This window comes from Acipenser ruthenus, chromosome 1, assembly GCF_902713425.1.
Source record: "Acipenser ruthenus chromosome 1, fAciRut3.2 maternal haplotype, whole genome shotgun sequence".
Classification (NCBI taxonomy): Eukaryota; Metazoa; Chordata; class Actinopteri; order Acipenseriformes; family Acipenseridae; genus Acipenser; species Acipenser ruthenus.
In genome coordinates, this window is record NC_081189.1 from 4260376 (window position 1) to 4281330 (window position 20955).

General features: G+C 40.2%; 1 protein-coding gene across 1 annotated transcript in view; it reads left to right on the forward strand.

Moving 5' to 3' along the window:
- The window catches only part of LOC117403976 (versican core protein), a 59195-nt gene that overhangs the window by 21072 nt on the left and 17168 nt on the right, over nt 1-20955 (forward strand). The window contains exons 8-9 of the mRNA XM_034006524.3: nt 2110-8550; nt 16681-20727. Of these exons, the coding sequence (XP_033862415.3) occupies nt 2110-8550; nt 16681-20727 (10488 nt within the window). The remainder of the gene's footprint in view (nt 1-2109; nt 8551-16680; nt 20728-20955) is intronic.

Consider the following 20955-nt stretch of genomic DNA (forward strand, 5'->3'; position numbering starts at 1 on the left):
TTTCTTCATTTAAATAGGCTGAATGACTGATTACAAGATTGGAGACATGTGTGATACTAATTAAAGAAACTAATCAGTTTGAAATATCACTATAATCCAATTATTTATTATCTTTTCTAAGGGGTACCAACAAATGTGTCCAGGCCATTTTAGAATATCTTTGTAGAATAAGCAATAATTCATCTCTTTTCACAGCTTCTTTGCTTTATTCTATGAAATACCAAAGGCATGCAGGTATACATGATAAAATAGCTTTTAATTTCATCACTTTTCAGGAGGAATGAAGCATTATTTCAATGAGCTGTAAGGGTACCAACAAATTTGAGCACGTCTGTATAATGCTTTATTGACACTCTATAACATAGTTATTGAGCATCTATAAAACATTTATAAAACATTAATAAGCAGCACCTTAATATAAAGTGTTACCTTTTTTTAACAGGATGTCAATTTTTACTGATTTAAACCCGATTTTTGTATATTATTCAAATTTTTTCCGGAACTGTTTTCTAGGAAATACACAATATTTTGATTAAAATGCTGTTTTATTTAGACTCATTATAACATTATATTGTAATAAGCAGCCCTACACTGTATCCTGGGATACAGCCAACATTTAGACATCAGAGGATCAAATAACGTTGAGACGTGGTTCTCTGTCACTTCACAAACACATTATCACCTGATTATGTTGGCCAATCAAAGTCTGATTATTGTGGCAATTGTTCGGCATGGTGACTACTAGTTTGATCAAAAACGAAATTGAAATACTTGCACAAAAATATAATATTTTTAGAGGATGAGGAATGGGAAGAAAACATAAATCAGTTTATGAATATTTAAAAGAAAACAAATGTTTCGAAGTATACAAAAAGCAAAAATAACAGAAGTTGGTCAGATGAGGCAGAAGACGCATAGCGCTGCAAATACTGCTGCATTGAGGTACATGTTCACGCTGACAATAAAAGAACACAGAAAAATAAGCGACACATTAAACTAAAACAATAAAGTGAACTGAGAGACATGCAATCAGTTTTTACATGCACTTTAATAAAAAGAGAGCGCAAAATGACTATGTTAATGAGTTTGTCAGAGTGCTGTGATTTGCTGGAAAGCCACTGTTTATTGCAGACTGCAGAGAGGTATGTATTGGTGACGTTGTGTGACTGTACTGTCCATCAGCTAAAACACTGCCTAACACTGCCAATCTTAATCATAAATATTTGACAGAAAATGGTGATGCTTTGGTAAACTTATGTAACACATTGATGGAAATGTCCAGTGTGATTTTCATCTCCTGATGGCTTGCACTGCCCAGTTCTGTCAATTTTCTTTTATTTTTATGATTTGAAGACGAATAAACCTGGCTTGTTTTGTGCTGATGTCATGTTCATACCTTCTGTAGGTACTATTTCTGTCAGCACAGCGATTGCCCAAACGCAACATGGGAAAATGTGGCCTCAACTTGCACAGATTCTGTTTCATCATACATGCCAGGGACATTAAACTTAATCAGAAACCAGAACTGCTACGCATCATATTCCACATGTAAAGTGTGTATACTGAGATTCCCCCCCCCCCCCCCCCCCGATTTTTTTTACCGATGTTTCAATTAAAAACTATTTATTATCGATTTTATCCCTATTTTAATATATGTAAAATAAACTCCGAAAAATTCCATTTTTTTTTAAATATAAAAACATGCGGAACACTAAGTATATGCTAAATGCATGTTTATGTCTATTCTTTGCCATATACTATTATAAATGCATGTACTGTAATACTGTATGCCAGGTGTAAATATGTGTAGTATGCTGTATATGTTGAACTGTGTTATAGCATTGTCACATATGAACTAAGTAACAGACAAAGCTGATAATTAATAAAATAAATTATTACATTTTGGCCTTCAGTATATATTATGTTGTGTTAAATGGTAAACACTTTTATCTGCTAACTGAGCCTTTAATAAATCTGCCTTGGTGGTTTGGCTAACCTTCCCAGCATATGAAACACCTGCAACCCCCATACAGTGTAACAGTACGCCATACTGGCTATTAATCTCCCATTCATCCAGAGACTAATCACTATGACATTTTGTTTTTCCAGGTAAAGAGCCTACAAAGGCGTTCACTGCTGTTGACGTATCAGTGGAAGGCATGGATTCACTACGTAAAAACATATCTCAAACATCACAAGCAACAGTGAAGCCCACCATGGCCATCTCATTGATAGAAAAGGGTAATAGCTCAACAAAGGATCCAAGTTCGGAACCTGCAACCCCAGAGAATGAAATTAGTGTGGAAGCTGAAGTAGAGTCACAGACTGTTGCTGATTTACATTCTGGAGTATTCCAACCAAGATCTCCACACCACGATAACACACATGAGCAAGGTCCCCTTCTCACCAATGATGTCTTAACAGTGATTGACTTACTAAGTTCTGTTGCCCCAGAGGCTGACACTACAACTTTGACAGTTGCAGAAAGCATTCCTGTCGGCCGTGTAGAGACTGAAACTGTACAGCCAGACATCAGTGAACAAGATGCTACAGAGTCTCCATCAATGTTTTCAACAAGTATGGCTAGTCCTGTTGAGCACGATACATTTGAACCCGAACAGGACCAGGACAGTGAGACCACACGAGTGCCACCAACATCCCTAACTGCAGACAGGTCCAAAACAGCAGGAGTCTATGTTTCCAGTGAAGCATCAGTTCCCGTTGAGATGTCTAGCACCTCTGATGCTACAGTGCCAACTCCTGTGTCTAATGTCCTGTCAGAAGAAGAGAAAAATTATATTTTCATTTCTGAAGAAATCCAACTTGAGAGTGTGCCAGATGTGAAGCCTAGAGGTGACACGTTTTATCCCACTACAGAAGAAACCACCTTTCCAGAGGAGCTGACAGTGAAACCAAGTACAGCGATGGTTTCTAGTTCTGTGGATCTACAGTCTACCCCAGTGACACCGGCTAAAATGTTGCCTCCAAAATCTGATGTTGAAGACGATGCTGAAGAACCTTTCACGGTATATGAAGAGGTTCTTCATGTGTCTACTACAAAGCAGCTCTTGCTTTCTACAGAGGAGGAAACTGGAACGAATAGTGTTTTTGAAGTAGTCTCAACTGCTTCAATGCCTCCAACACAGAAAAGCACAGAGGAAGACCTTACTGAGGAAAGCAGTGGTCTTGAACAATCCATTGTATCTGAAGGCACAAGCACAATTTTGGGTGAAGAACTCTCAGAAGCTACACCTAGACCTCATGGGCTTACAACATACACACCTGTACAAACACAAACTAGAACAGTTTCTTCAGATGTGTTGTTGTCCAGAACACTGACTGAAGAAATCCATATGCAGGTTGAGGCCACCTACATACCAATGGAAGCAAAAAGTGATGACCATGTTACAACAGTACTAGGTTCACATGAAGCTGAATATGTGCATTCACAACCTACTAGCAAAGTGCTACCTGACATTACTGTACCTACTGAAACCACTAGTCTTCTTAGCAGTCAACCAGGAGAAGAAGTAGAAAGGACAACTATATATAAAGAAGATGCCTCTACTGTTGCATACACAGAAGTTCCAGCTGCAAGTGCTGTTACACAGCAAGACCTTTTTGATGAGGAAGGAAGTGGCAAGGACCAGGAAACTCCTTCGACAGCTACATCTGAAACTGAAGTTACCACACAGGATGAACATAGCACAGTTCCCTACATGGAAACTACAACCACACTCTATGTTTTGGATAGTGATAGAAAACCAGCAGCTAGCACTACAACCATAACTACATCTCCTAGCCCTATGACAGAAACAACTCAGAGCACAGTGTCCTTGACAACGGTTTTGATGAGGGATGGTGTCACGAGTGATGGGCCTACAGAAGAATCTGTTCAGCCAGCAGAAGCTGTTGAAGGATCAGCTCTATATAAAGAAGATGGCTCTGAGTCTACTGTTGTGTACACAATTGGTGATTCATCTACTTTTCCAGCTGTCAGGTCAGAAGAAATAGTAACACAGAAGATGCCAGACCAATCTTCTGAGGAAGTAAGTGCCATGGACCAGGTAACAGGTTTATTTGTCACAAGCAGTGGATCAACACAGGCCTCTTCTTCTAGTCCACACAAAGACGAAGAGACCTCTTCTTATGAAGGATCTGCCCTGTATGAGGAGACCACAACAACAGAAGCCACCAGTCCTCGTGCAACACCTGTGCTAGAATCCAAACAAATGGAAGACAAAGTGACTGCAACTGAAGCAGCAGTGGTTTCAAAGACTCCTCACACAACTGAGCCTGCAGGTACTGCCACAACTGAGCAGGTTGACACGTCATCCAAAGACCTATTAGGAGAAAGACCAACCAGTGCACTTCCAGAGGTATCTGAAGGATCTGCTGTGCATGAGGAGCTTGACAAAACAAAAGCCAGTACAACAGAACATTCTAAAGTACAACCAAGTGAATCCACAATCCTTTCTGAAACTCTCAGAGTAAGTGCAACCAGTCTTTACAAAGATGAAGGCACCATTTCTTCTGAGATGGTAGTAGAAGTTACACCCCAGGTTGAGGAAGGATCTGCCATGTATGAGGAGACTACAAAAACGGAAGACAGTACTCAAGCAACATCTGAACCAAAATCTGTGCAGCCCGCAACAAGCACGCTAGACAAGGTTCAAATAATCACAACTGATGCAGCATTGATTTCACAGACTCCTCGCACAACTGAGTCTGCTGTGGTATGGCAGGTTGTCACCTCCTCCAAGGTCCTAGTGGAAGGAAGCCCAGCCAGTGCAATTCCAGATGAAGCTGAAGGATCTGCTATGTATGAAGAGACTAAAGAATCAGAGGATAATATCATTCCTGCAACAGTCAGTGCTGATTTTTCTATAGACGAACCTGAATCTGCACAACCAGAAACAGGAACAGCAGACAAAGTTGAAGTAATCACAGCTGAAGCAGCAGTGATTTTACAGACTCTTCACTCAACTGTGCCTCCAGCTACTCTTACAACGGAGTGGGTTGTCACCTCATCCAAAGACCTGCTGGAAGGAAGTTCAGCCGGTGCAATTCCAGATGCAGCTGAGGGATCTGCTATGTTTGAGGAGCCTGAAGAAACAAATGCCAGTACACTTGAGCCTTCTAAAGTTCAACCAAGTGAAGCCTCAGTTCACCTAACAGTAGGTTCTGAGGCTACATCTAGTCCTCACAAAGATGAAGATCCCACTTCTTCTGAGCTGTTAGTCAAAGCCATACCCACCAGTGTGGAAGGATCTGCCATGTATGAGGATACTAAAGAAACAGAAGACATTACTCCTCGTACAACATTCATACCTGAATCTGCACAACCAGAAGACAAAGGTGAAGTGACTGCAACTGAAGCAGCAGTGGTTTCAAAGACTTCTCACACAACTGAGCCTGCAGCTAGTCCCAAAACTGAGCAGGTTGACACGTCATCCAAAGACCTATTAGGAGAAAGACCAACCAGTGCACTTCCAGAGGTATTTGAAGGATCTGCTGTGTATGAGGAGCTTGACAAAACAAAAGCCAGCACAACAGAACCTTCTAAAGCACAACAAAGTGAAGCCACAGTCCTTTCTGAAACTCTCAAAGTAAGTGCAACCAGTCTTTACAAAGATGAAGGCACCATTTCTTCTGAGATGGTAGTAGAAGCTACACCCCAGGTTAAGGAAGGATCTGCCATGTATGAGGAGACTACAAAAACGGAAGACAGTACTCCTCAAGCAACATCTGAACCAAAATCTGCGCAGCCCGCAACAAGCCCGCTAGACAAGGTTGAAATAATCACAACTGATGCAGCATTGATTTCACAGACTCCTCGCACAACTGAGTCTGCTGTGGTATGGCAGGTTGTCACCTCCTCCAAGGTCCTAGTGGAAGGAAGTCCAGCCAGTGCAATTCCAGATGAAGCTGAAGGATCTGCTATGTATGAAGAGATGAAAGAATCAGAGGATAATATCATTCCTGCAACAGTCAGTGCTGATTTTTCTATAGACGAACCTGAATCTGCACAACCAGAAACAGGAACAGCAGACAAAGTTGAAGTAATCACAGCTGAAGCAGCAGTGATTTTACAGACTCTTCACTCAACTGTGCCTCCAACTACTCTCACAACGGAGCGGGTTGTCACCTCATCCAAAGACCTGCTGGAAGGAAGTTCAGCCGGTGCAATTCCAGATGCAGCTGAGGGATCTGCTATGTTTGAGGAGCCTGAAGAAACAAATGCCAGTACACTTGAGCCTTCTAAAGTTCAACCAAGTGAAGCCTCAGTTCACCTAACAGTAGGCTCTGAGGCTACATCTAGTCCTCACAAAGATGAAGACCCCACTTCTTCTGAGCTGTTAGTCAAAGCTATACCCACCAGTGTGGAAGGATCTGCCATGTATGAGGATACTAAAGAAACAGAAGACATTACTCCTCGTACAACATCCATACCTGAATCTGCACAACCAGAAGACAAAGTTGAAGTGACTGCAACTGAAGCAGCAGTGGTTTCAAAGACTCCTCACACACCTGAGCCTTCAGTGACTCCCACAAAGGAGCAGGTTGCGACCTCATCTAAAGACCTGCTGGAAGGATCTGCTATGTTTGAGGAGATGGAGGAAACAGAAGCCAGCTCCACTGATCTTTCTACAGCTGAACCCAAATCTGCACAACCAGAAGCAAGCACACAGGAGCATGTCAGAGTAATACCAACTGAGTCAAGAGTTGTTTCTGAGACTCTTTCATCCAGAGTAGATGCACAGCCAGAAACAAGAACTCTAGACAAGTTTGAAGTAATCACGACTGATGCAGCATTGATTTCACATACTCCTCACACAACTGAGTCTGGTATGGTACGACAGGTTGTCACCTCATCCAAAGACCTGCTGGAAGGAAGTTCAGCCAGTGCAATTCCAGATGCAGCTGAGGGATCTGCTATGATTGAGGAGCCTGAAGAAACAAAGGCCAGTACACCAGAGCCTTCTAAAGTACAACCAAGTGAAGCCTCCGTTCACCTAACAGTAAGTTCTGAGCCTACAAGTGTTCCTCACAAAAAGGAACTGTTAATAGAAGCTGGACCCCAAGAAGAAGGTTCTGCTATCTATGAAGAAACTAATGAAACAGAAGCCAGCTCTCCTGATCTTTCTACAACTGAACCCAAATCTGCACAACCAGAAGCAAGCACACTGGAGCATGTCAGAGTAATACCAACTGAGTCAACAGTTGTTTCAGAGACTCTTTCATCCAGAGAAGATGCTGAACCTAGCACCTCTCCTGTGAGCAAGCCTGTGGCTACCGAACAATTAGCAACCTCTGCTGAACCTACAGTAGAAGAAGGATCTGCTATGTATGAGGAGCCTAATGAAACCAGTAGAGCAGAACTTTCAAAAGTACAACTAAGTGAAGCTGCAGTTGAACCGACAGTTGATGCTCAATCTACAACTAGTCCTCAAAAAGATGAAGACACCACTTCTTCTGGGCAGTTAGTTGAAGCTGAACCCCCCAGTGAGGAAGGATCTGCTGTGGGCGAGGAGACTACAGAAATAGAAGCCAGTACTCCCAGTACGACGTCCAAATTTGAATCTGCACTACCTGAAGTTGAAGTAATCACAACTGAAGCAACAGTGGTTGCAACCACTGGTTTACTAGAAAAGAAAGAGACAGTGTCTGATATACCAGAAGACACAGAAGGGTCTGCAATGCTTGAGGAACATTTCCAAGGTACTCCATATGAAGCGGTCACTGTTTCCAAGCCAGAGGTTATATCAGAGGCTGCTGAACCTAGCACATATGCTACTAGAACACAGGCTACACCAGCTAGTGATGTCACTGTGTCACCATCAGTCACATCAAGCTCAGAAATTAAAGAGGGCGAGGAAAAGACACCTAGTGTGACCACAGAGGAAACTGAAGGGTCTGCCATGTTTGAGGAGCCAAAGTCAACAGAAAAAACAGCCAAAGTTACCTCTGCACCTGAATCAAGCTCCCCACCAGCATTAAGCACTGTTAAATTACATGAAGGTGTTACTAAACCTGCAGAGATTCTTACCTCTCCAGACAGGAATGCAGGACAGCCAGTAATTGTTTACAAAGAGGAAACTGAAGAACCATCAACAGTTAAACCAACTGAGGCTATGAGCATGGCCTACACAATTGGCTCACCTGATTTAGAAACTCCAGTTCAAACAGTATTGCCCAAAATAACTGCAGTAACTGGGAGAGCACCTGTCCTCCTGGAAAGCGAACCAGGTGAAGACACAACCAGAGACATGGTCATTATTGATGAGTCTCCAATTGGAATGCCCGAATCTTCTGGCAAAGAAATCATGGGCAAGGATGCCGTGTCAGAAATTGATACTGAATACTTCACTACTGTGGCCACCAGACCTTATTCTGTTGCCAAGCCAACTCTGCCGCCCTATGACATGAAAACTACAGCCACCCCAGAAATCCTTACTGTTCCCTGTACAAGGAAAACTGCCACAGAAAAGCCTATACCGTTTGGGAAGGTGAATGTCATTGTCATCAACATCAAAGGGAATGGATCAGGTAGGATCAATCCCTTGATTTCTTCACTAGAACTGGCTTTATAACAACATCATGTGGGCCTTATTTTTGTTTATCTTATTTTGTTGAGATTTGTTGAAGTTTAGTGAAATTTCTGTTCTAGAGTTCTGTCAGTTAGTAGTTGACACAGTTTAGTTGTATGTAACCTCTAGACTACTGTCATAGTATTGTTTTTGGCTCATATTTATTTTATTAGATATTGATGCTTATTTTCCAGTGTACACCTCAAGTGCTGTAACTAGTAGTTACCAGTTCCAGACAAGATGAAATCACTTGCTTTATAATGAGGGTTCTCTTTGTAAAGTAAATACTTTATATTTAGAGTTGGACAACTTAGTATTTCTTCTTGTTTAGCTCTAATTGATTTTCCTTTGAGGTTGAAATATCTTGGATTTTCTATAGTGCACAAATATTACAGCCTTTTCATTATTAACATTTTTTAAAACCTCACTTTGCAATTTTACAAACCTAAAGTGTTAATGTCTGTAATGATGACTTTTAAAGAGACAATTGATTTCTGTTATGTGCTTATTAACACCATTGAGGGGTCTTTTTGCTGTATTTGGTAAACCTTGGGTTTTTATTTAATATAATGTACTGTATGGGCCCCTTAAGCTACAGTTTATACGAGTAATACAACAATTGTAAAAGTATATACATAGAAATATCTCATTTAACTGAAGGGTCAGTTAAATTATGGTTCTGAGCAGTTCCTTGCTAGTTTTATACCTTTAAAATATTTAAATGTGCTTTTTGCCTTTGCACTTGTTCCTTAATATGGGCCCTACATACGCCTTTTGTGTTGTGTCTTACAAAACGTGGGTTCTCTACCTTTTGATTCTCTGCCTTGAACAGTACTAGGCTTCACATACAGTGATGAAGACCTGTGCTAAATAAGATTACTGTACGTGGTCAGGTACACAGCTGTGTGGTTCAGTACCAGGCTCCTGTCATGCCATCATTAGCTGTTGCGCAGCATGAGGTCTGTAATTGAGGTCTTTATGATTAGCTAGGCCTGTCAGATGAGGTGATGTGAACGGTGAAATGATGAAATGCTTGCACCTTCAAGGTCTATTAGTGAACCTTGTCAGTATAGTGAAAAATGATTATGGAGCAGTCTACAGATGTTTTTGGTTATCTTCATTATTTTTAAACCGGTTTCAATTTCTGCTTTTCATAAGCAATGTGATAGTTAGAAAAGTAGGACCTCGCACCAGGGCACCCTTGTTTCAAATCGTAATGCTACCCAGGTCCAGGTGCCACATTACAACTGCAAAATGGGGTAAGACCTTGCTGAGCTGATTTAATGAGATATTCATTCTTTTTTGTGATGCATGTTACCAGAGCTAGGGAGAATAAAGTATTAAAACAGTTTCAGCTTTTTTTGCCAATGATAACTTAGCCTGCAGACCTCTAAGCTAAATTTTGAAGTTTATATATGTTTTTAATACAATGTTTTAAAGAGACTTGCTGGTATGGTGAATAGGGGTCTGACTATGCAGACTGGCTCTATGTTAAGCAGGAGCTTCATTCCACCAGGTTGTGTTCTTTGGCCCCCACTCTGGCTATAGATCTTGGCAATGATCAGCTTTTTCCAAGGTTCATGTTAAACTTACTGCATGGCAAGCCATTTGTTTTTGTTGCATGGATTTAGATTTGACACAGGAGTGCTTTTAAAAGGTAACACATATATAATCAATTCTCTAGTTAAGTAAAAGCGTATTGCGGGGACTGTTTCACTCTGCTGCTTATATGGTGGCCCCCCTGGCAGTGCTCAGCCTAAGTTCCCTTGGGAGCAATCCATCTCCATCAAATATAAGAGTTTGTCAAGTGAGTGGCAGCCAAAGGAACACTTCCTGATTTTCTAACCATGAGAGGATTTTGACATCTTGTCATATGCAATTGGTATGTATGACGACTGCTCTTCACCCCTCTAGCTAGGCCCCCTTTTGACCTCATTTGACGTTACCATGGAAACATGAGTTACAAACTATGAGTCAGCTACTGTATGTAGGGAAGAAATGTATCTGTAAACCTGTTGCCATGGAAATGAAAATGAAATGAGCATTGTTAGATGACAAACTGTAACTGAATTTCTTTGACTGAGCTTTTATTCATGAAAAGACAATAAAAGAAAATACTTTATTTGGTACAATATTGTTATTATGAGATTCTACACTAGTATGGAAAGTTCATAGAAAAATTACTCATAAATAAGGCAGTTGAAAACAAGTTCTTATTTATAATGCTTTAGGTGCTGTTGAATTTCTAGAATATAACTAGAGTAACAATGGAAACAGTCTGGTTTTAGAATGACCTAATTCTGTTTTAGGTCATAAATCTCCCTGCCGTGCGATAATTTAATGCATGTGCTATTTCCCGAGCCCTCTTAGGATTTAGGAAGGGAACAGCATCCTTGACTCCAGTGTCTGGGATACTGCTATAAGTCTGTATAAAACACTGTTCCTGTGATGCCATACCTGTGCAAATCCATGGCATGATACAACCTTATTCATGGTGCTAGATAAAGTGTTTAGTTATTCAAATGTGGTGGTGGTTGATCCCTCATGTCAGCACCTCTCTTTTATTCTGTAAATAAAACTTTGAAAACTATTCAACATTTTGAACTAGTTACCAAAAATGAACACACTTTACAATTCCACATCTGTGCCTTGTGATTCCAGTGAGCAGGACCATGTGATAAATAGTCAAAACCATATTGGAAACCAGTTCATTACAAAAGAGGCTCAACAATGTATGATAGCTACAGAAAACTGTAGCTATCATACATTTCCATAGCAACATACAGAAATGGAAATATATAAATGTCTTCATTCACAAACTAGACTGTTTCTTCATATGAATTGCATGTTACTAGTACCTTTGTCTTCTGTATGTTGTCTACAAAGTCAGCCTGTCAGAGGTGTAGTTATTATAGTGTTGGGTATGCACTGGAGTGCAGTGATAACTACTAACTCTTTAAACGCTGCAGACCTGGAAGAAGTCAATGAAAAATAGCTCCACACAAAACGAAAGAGTGATACGGTAGGAAAAGTAACACCGCAGACTAGTTAACTGGTCCTGGTCTTTGGTATTGCCCACTATAATTTTTATATGACTTATTTCCATGAGCCACTGAAACTAGTTATAGTGGGGTTGTCTTTTCTGCAAAGTTTCTTAGTGTTGTAAAAGTTAACTCATTTAACCTTTTTCTTTGCATACTGTGATTGCTCATTTTGACTAATGTACAATGATGTGTCTTTAGTGATGCTGATCTTTGTTACAAGAAAACAGAGTGTACAGGTTTGGAATTTCAGACAATACTTATTCACAGAACATGTGCAGTCTGCAGTCAGGGGAACAGTTTGCTCCACAGTAATTGCCAGGACCACCTTAGTTTATACAGATGCAGACTCATGAGGTTTACATTGTTTAAAAAGAAAATCTAAAAAAATCAGCCAACAGCTTACAGCTGGAGATTGCATTAAGGGGTGTGTAGGTCACTGCAACAGGGCATGGCTTTTAGGCCTGTGTTATTTTCTTTTTGCATCAGGGTTCAGAAACTGCTTCATGTTTCAGGTGATTGGAATTAGAGTAGGTTTCCACATGACTCCTTGGGTTAATCACTTAAGAGATCTGGACATAAGGCTCTTCTCATGGATTGAAGCTTCAGGAAAGGCAGTATTTATGTAAGGTGGTCTAGCTTTGAAGTTGAGTAACCAAAAGAAAAAAAAAATGAGAAGACTGTCAATTAGCTTTAGAGGGCTGTTAACTGGTGTTTGTTCAGCTATTGCAGGAGTTTCAGACATACAATACAGGTACTGTCCAGCAAGGGGTGTTCAGTTCAAAGAAGTGGGAATTCAGTTCAATGTGTAATGGCTGAATCATGTCTAAAGCATGAAGTCACCGATTCCTACATGTTAAACAGTTAAAGGAACCATACTGAAATGTCTGGTTTATAGTTGACTTGTTGATCTGCATTAATTGCCACACCACTGTCATTGCTTAGGGACAGTTTATAAACTGGACAGGTGACCACAGCAAGACTGCTGTTGAGTCTAGTGAAATGAATGTGTTATTACAGCGGGATAATGACCCATTAGCGCTCTGTTTGCTCGGGCACAGAGCCCAGCTCAGAGTCCTCTTGCTGGCTGACTACCTGTATACATATAGCGGTCTGTAACCAGGATGTCACGTCAGGAATGATGTCATGCAGAGCCTCAGCCCGTATGGCGAGAGACTGCTGCTTACCATCTGGAAGCAGTCCAGCAAGAGTGAGTGTTTATAGGCATTTTAACATTCGTTTCGGTGGTAGAGAGTTTATTGATGAATTCCCAGGCGCTACTACTGGCTGTTGTAGCCGGTTACTAAACGAAATACATTGGAAAAAATGACATTACCATTAATGTTAAGATTTTCTTAGTATAATTCCATTCGTTTTTAGTGGTGCATAAAAAAAAAAAAAGTCTCCAATGGTCACAATTGCCAATTGTAGTATGTTACTAAGCTCACTTGTTTAATATAATGTATTATTTAACTACTTAAAACACATCACTAACATTTGTTTTAAACATTAGTTTAACATGCCTGTTAGATTTGTGTTTATAGGGTAAATAATTACTAGAGTATTATATATACAGGGTATGTTAAGCAATTATTAAAATTATTCAGCTGGTAAATACTAAGAATGTGTGCTAAGGATGTGTTAAACACATGTTACCATGAATCTAGTTTTATAACTTTGTTAATACAGTGCTAAATAATTTAGCTTTCCCTGTTATTTTCCCATTTCCATTTGAAATTCAGTTTCTCAACCACCTTAAAGATTTGGTTTATTTTCTTTGCTTCTCTGCAAAGGGGGAATACATCTGTCGTTTCAAATCATGAATTATGTTCTGCTTCTAGAGAAATGCTAAAATGTGTAAATATGTACAGTACAAGAAGAAACTGGTAGGGTACATTTTCAGTTTGCACACAAAAGCACTGTGGTTACCTTTAAAACCAGAAGGGAATAGAACATTATTGAACAGAAGAAAATGTCCAGTAGACAATGTGAGAAGAAAGTACACACAAGGTAATTACTTGCAAACCCATCCATACACATAGAAGAGTGACAATACAAACTGTACTGAAGTGTCTTGTAAAACCGTGCCCTTGGTTGTTTATATGTTTGACATGTTTTAATTTAACAGATGCTTATTATGAGGCTTTGAGCTTTGGCAGTGGCTGTTAATGGTCATTCAGGTTCTTCCTAACCGTTCCCAGGCAAACACAGCAACAACAAAAAACAAAAAAAAAACAGGTGTTCACATCTGTAACATCCCCAGTTGCAGGTGTTCCGGTTTGGAGCCACTAATCTAGTCAGGCTGCTGCCTGTGAGAACACTGTTATACTTTATAATTGAGTTTAGGTTTAGTGGAGGAAGAAACATATCCTTTATTACTGAATTGAGATTACAGGCCCTGGCTTGGTAGTGTGGTCTGCAGCTTCATTCTGAAAGTCATCTGGTTGTTACCATCCACCTGTTAAGTTCCTTATGTCCCAATGTGGGATTTGGAAAGGAAGGATAATATGGGTTTAATTAATTGGTAAATTTGATGCAAGGTTTATTTTAAAAAGTATGTGGGAAACAGAAGCGTTTGGCTTTATGCATCTTAACCAAATAATTCAGACTGAAATGGAAATGTCAGGAAATGGAAAACGTTGTTTGCATGAGTGTATTAGCTTGAGTCTGCAGCAAAACTATGCAGTGGAAGGGCAGGATTATGGGATTATAATATATAAATGTATCATCACTAACAAGCTGCCTTTCTTTCTGTGACCCATTTTTATATGACTGACTTTTAATAAAATGTATTTATAGATCTAGACATAGCTTTTAGTTAACGCTTAAACAACATTTTAGTCATTTTAGTCACCTTTGTTTTAGGCACTGTTCTATACATGGAAATGTCATGTTATACTGCTTCTTGTGTGGTTTAATAACATAACATTATGTGATATAACCATGTGCTTTCAATAACAGTGGCTTGTTGTCCAAACACCCAGTATTTGTAGAAGAAAATCATATTAAGAAGGATTTGTTGCTTTCAGGGTTAGTTTGTGGTCATTATTAGACTGTCCTGGACAGCTAGGGAAACAAAAGCCTTTTTGTGTCTAAGGGCTTAGGAACTATCAGGAAGAAATAACCCCAGGGCAAATGGCATGGCCCTTCCAACATCAATCACCAGTCTAATCACCCCACCTAATTACTTCTGCTTTACTTTTACCTTCTGAGGATTGAGTTACCAGGGTGCTGTCATCAATGTATGCCTCCTTGGGTTTGCCTGTTCCTTCGCAGGAATGTTATTTATCCTAATACGATTCCATATTTATTTAACATTAAGTTAACAATTGCTGCTTTGTGTTTCCATGGTTACGACAGGCGACGTCAGCTAACAGGATGCAAATTGAGAAATTAGTAGCATATGGTTGAGGTAGCCATTTTCTGCTAAACTCTTGCAGATGGTTAGATCTTTGGGAATGAGGACACAATATCCAGGTTGATAATCAGTTTTGAAATGCAGGAAGTTTAGTAGTTACCAGTGCTTTCATTCCATATAATGCTATATATAATGTATAATTTGCTCACATACTGTATATTTAATGTACAGGATTATTATACTTCTTCTGCCTGTAGCATCCTGCAAACAGGTTTTCATATAAGGCGCAAACTCAAGATTGTGCAATTACAAACAGCATCCCTCTAATCCTCCTATTCAAAAACATGAATTGTTGGTCTCTAATTCTAGTATTTTTTCCCATCACATATATTTCATTTACTCGTACTCTCCACATTCGTGTGCTTGATCAGGTTTCTGTTCTAGTGGAATAAGTAGCATTTTGAATGAATAATTCGGGACTTTTATAAAGACTTTTGTAGTCTACTGTAATGTATATTGAACACAATATATATATTTCTAAATTGCACATTTGCCATTTCAAGCTTATTTTAGTTAGACAAATTCAACTGGTTTTATGAAATAGCTTATTATAAATTATTTTGTTACCTCATATTATGTATGAAGTACCACAGAACTTTTTTTTTCTTTCAAGTTTTGTGTACCTGAAGTACATATGTCTTCAAATTCCCATGTTCGGAGTCACAGTTAAATGAAAGGACAAATAACAGGTTAGAGAAAAGGTAGATTACAGAGTAAAATACTTATTTTGACACCTGTTTTTTTTCTAATTGCTGATAAAATATACAGATACCTTAACCACATATTAAGTATCATCTTTAAACCACTGGTTTTCATTTTGTATGTTGTAAAGGAGACCTGTATAATTTAATTCTTTCATTGTAATCAGGCTTCGTAAAGTATCATTATTTTGTCTGACTTTATTACCAGGTGTGGGCTATTAGAATGGTTTTCTGTTTAATATTCCACCCGTATTTACTGGACCACTGACAGACCACTGACCAAGACATATGTGGCTCTCCTCCTTGAATCTATACTATGGAGGCAGACTATTCAAACATCAGACTGTCAGTTCTGACAGGAATTAGAGCCTAACATTTCCCAATTTTTTGTGCCATTCAAAATGTTTTGCCTTGTTCATCTTTTTATTTGTTATTTTCTGTCAGACAGTCTCTTGAAAGATTACTAAAAGTTTTTAGCTTGAAGCATAATCTTTTGTGAGTGCCACTGACTTTTTTAAAAAGAGGAGCTTGCTTTGTCTTTATGTGACAACACATTGTAATCTGTTTAATGTATATGTAGGACTGGTAACAGTATTTTGAGTACATTAGTAAAGGTTTCCTACCCTTCTAAACAAATGCCTAGAAATGCATCGATAGGGGAATGTGGAAACAATGTAGTTCAGTGCCTTTTGGTTCAAGCTGAGGAACCCTTTGGCAAACAAACTTTTAAGTAAGCTAAATAGTTGGGTTAATATCTATACTCACAAATTACATTTTTGGTATTAGGTTTAGGGAGGACCCTTGCATGAGCAAACAGTACAAATAAAGATTAACCATATGATTTTTTTGTTTGTTTGTTGTGTGTCACGGTGAGCTGCGGGTGTTGAAATGTTCATTTTATATATATATATATATATTTTTTTTTTCAGATGCAGTCGGCTCTGTTTTGGATATATTGGGTCAACCACTTGATGTTGACTCTTCAAGACCCTCAGGCAGTGTTTTTCTACCTTACCCTTTTGACCACCTAGTGCCTTCTGTGGCTGATGTTCCCATTCCCACAGATGTAGAAGGGGAACCCATTTCTGAAGGAAGCGGGGAACACGATTTCTTTGCCTCTACTTCTGTGACCCACACCCCAGCTTTGAGCTTCATAAATGGGAAGCATCAGGTGACACTTGTAACTGAGCATCGTGATACACAGGAAGCAAGAGGAGATCAATTTGAGGCTGTGTCCCCCACAGAGTGTGTGCTACTAGTCCAAGAAACAGCCACTGAAGACATTGCTCCAGCAGAAGCAGCAACAGTGCACACTTCCACTGGCCAGCCTGATATCCTTTCTGCACAGGTATTAGAAGATACATATATGACAGCGACAAAGCAACCTGAGGAGGATGCTAAAGTGCAAGGTGACAAAAAACTGGAACCAGAAAGTGGTAATGCAACCGAGAAACCTGCTTCTGTCACTCCCCTTACAACTTCCCAGCCCACGGCAACAGCTCCAGTTAACATTGAAACTGTGGAAAGCGACAGTCCAAAGCATATTTTTTCTTTTGGGGAAGAGGAAGGCTCTGGAGAAGAATCTTCCAGAATGGAAGTAACTTTGACATCCACTGTGTCATCATCAGTTGTCACAGACAAAGATGCAGTAGTTTCAGTCACAGAAAAAGAGGAAAGTTCTGTTGTCACATCCGCTCCAGGTTTGTCAGACACTACTCAGACATCAGCAGATAAAGCAGAACCTGATTCTCCTTCAGAGAAAATTACAGAACTGCCCACCAGCAGCATAAAGGAGACTGGTGTCATTTCCAATCAGGAGGAAGAGAGCTCTGGAGATGCTCCGGTCACCGAAGCTTCTGTCAAGACCACAGTTTCCTATACTACAATCTCTGAAAAGTATATTGTGAGCTCTTCTGTACCAGTTGATCGTATCACTGAGGAGGATGCTTCAGGAATGGAGATTGATGTTTCAATTTTCCAACCCCCTATATCTCCCAGCACTGTGGATTTAACATCCAAAAGCACTATTGCTACACTTACAGATGAACAAAAAGAAGATGACACTCAAAAAACATATTCTCCAGCTTCAGTTGCTGCTGATGAGTTTATGAGCACAGCAGCTACATCTACACATGACTATGACACGAAATCTGGTGATGGAGACGTAGTGGGTGTTGAAAGCTTACCTCCTGTCGAAGTAGATGAAGAAAGTTCTGGAGAGGAAGCGTCTGCTGCTGAGCCACTTATGAGCACCACTGTATCTCCTGCTTACGTCACTGGTGCTGAGGCATCTGCTGCTACATCTGCAAGGACAGAAAGTACCCCTTCAGGAGCAACCATCACATTACCAGAAGAGGAGAGCTCTGGAGAGGAAGAACCTACGAGCAAGTCTGCCATTGCTGCAGATGATGAAGTCACTACAGAATCTCTAGTTCCTGATATCAGAGCTGAAGGGGAAAGTACACCAACCGCAGAGGTAACTAGTGGTGAAGAATCTGCAACAGAAGCAACTAAATATGTTGAAAGAGTAACAAGTGTAGACACCCTTTTAACAGATAGAGAGAGTTCGGGAGAAGGTGCTGTCAAGGCAGATTCCATGTTCCCTTCTTTTGTTACCATTAGTACTGTTAGTCCTGGGGAGGCTGAAAAGACATCAATGCCCGAAAAGGATGGTGAAACCACAATTACAGCATCACCCACAGAGAAGGCTTCTGCAGCTTCCAGCAGTACTCAAGAGGAGTTCACAGTTACCACTACAGATAACAAAATTGCAAGTGCAGTCACTTCATTCACAGAACAAGAAGAAAGCTCTGGTGATACACATACTGAGATAATTACAACACCTATACCCAGTTCAACAGAGAAACCAAAGACAACAACAGAAGCAAAGAAAACTGATGAGACCCAGACAGATTCATCATTTGTAGAAGGCATTAGCTCTGGTGAAGACCCATCGCAAACAGAACCTCATGTACTGTTTAATACTGTCATCCCAACAGAAGTTGCCACAGCCAAGGCACACACAGATAAAGGGTCACCCATGGTTACAGAAATAAGCAGCACTGATGACAAAACATCGGTTACTTCTGATCTGGTGCCTGGAGCTGTTCGCATTGTTACTATTGCAGGTGATGATGTTGAGATGGCTGTTACATCTACTCCAATGGTATCTTCCGTGGTGTACGAAACGTTTGACGAGCAACAAGTTGTATTTCCAAGTCCAACAAGCAGTCGAGCTGAAAGCGGCATTGAAGAAATCTCAGCCACCACAAAGCCTTATGAAAAGACTCCATCAGTAATTATTTTTACTGAAGAAAGTCTGGATGAAGAGGAGTTGTTCTCAAGTCCAACGGATAATGTTACTGAAGACCAGCAAAGCATTGGGGTAAAAGCAACGGAAGAGACTATTATTGATGCGGATGCAGTTAAAATAGAAACACCTTACAAAGAGTCATCCCCACCTTTTCCACCTACAGTTATTACAGAAGAAGCAGGGGGTATAGCAGCTGTGACCTTCACGCCAAGGTCCTCTGGGATACATGGTGAGAGTGAAGGATCTGGTGAACCTACTTTGGCTCTTACTTCTGAGTTTGAAACAACAGACTTCAATGTTAAAGCTGTGACTTCTGAGTTTGGGGTTATTCCTACACACATAGCTAAAGGAATGGATACAGTTGAGAATGATAGAGAACCCAGTGTAAGCACAGAAGAAACATTAACAAGTGAAAAGGAGGAATACACGCAAACTGCACCTTTAAGTGAATCATCAGGAGATGAAATTACTGAGCAGGATGAAGTCCCAGAATCAGTGGAAACTACGGTTGCAGCAGAACCTTTTAAAGTCACAACTCTTTCACCAGTTCAAACAAGTTACCTTCCTAGTCAAGATCACTCTGCTGCACCAGAGAGCAAATTAGAAGAAACAGAGATCTCTACATCACTGCCTTCTGCATCAGCAGATGCAACTGAATACCCAACCCCAGGACCTGATACAGAACTTCATCTAACTACTCAACTTCAACAACATGAAATAATTGTTCAATTAAGCACAACAACCTTGCCAAGGACCCAAGTAAGTCCATCTGAAGATGCATATAAGGAAGTAATATCAGAGGATGCCTCAACTCACATATCATCTTCTGATCAGTTACTTGAACAATCTGCCACTCCACAACCCCTGGATTTTAGTGCAGAACCCAGCCAAACACCTGATGTTCCTGAACTTGTTGAGGCAGGACCACCCTCATCAGCTACTGAACATTCCTCCACATCGACCGCTGAAGTTCAAGATAAGGAGAGCTCCGGGGAGGGAATTACTCATGAGGCTGTTCAAGAAGAATCCACTGCTGGAGTAGTTGTAGTTACCACAACACAACCTTCAGCACAGTCAACCGTCTCGCAACCACAACCTCCAGTGGGTGATGGGAAACCTCCCCCCTCATCTGAAACTATTAGTATAGCATTAACAACATCAACATCCGCAGTATATGAAAGCACTCTGAAGGAAACTGATGGTGAAGAGAAAAAAGAGGATGTATCCTCTTCACCTGTGAAAACATCAGAGCAAATAGATGCTGAAGGTTCTTCCCCATCTGCCATTGATGATGATATCACTAGAGGTGAAACTCTAGTAACTGACAGTGTTATGCCATCTGCTACTGTAGATGGTATTTATTCCCCTACACCATCCATCGGTGCTGTTGTGCAGCATGAGAGTAAAGCTGAAGAAGCAGAGACTTCAACTCCACCTGCTGTGGAAACTCAAGAACCTCTTCTAGAGGAGACTGAATCTTCTCCAACACCAGAAGAAGAGACTACCCCAGTGTTACAATGGGTTGAAAGCATACCACACTTTGAAGTAACTGATGAACCAACAGCATCAAGTGAGAAGATTGAGGACAGAGAGATTGATCACATTTTATTTGGCACTGAATCCCCTGGAGAGCAAGTTGAAGGTCATATGGTCCAGATTCCAGGTATATGTTATGAGAAAAGAAAGAAAACAAACATTATTGGCCCTTTTTTAAGCAAATGCAAAGGGAAATAGAGAAATAAAGCAATTGCACCAGTGTAAAGGTCACAAGAAACAATTTAGTTGCAGGATTCTTTCCTTTGCATTTATATTATTTCATTATTGCTTTTAAAACATTGCATGTCATTTTAAGTCTGATCTAATGCATAACAGGATTAAGTAATTGTTTTCC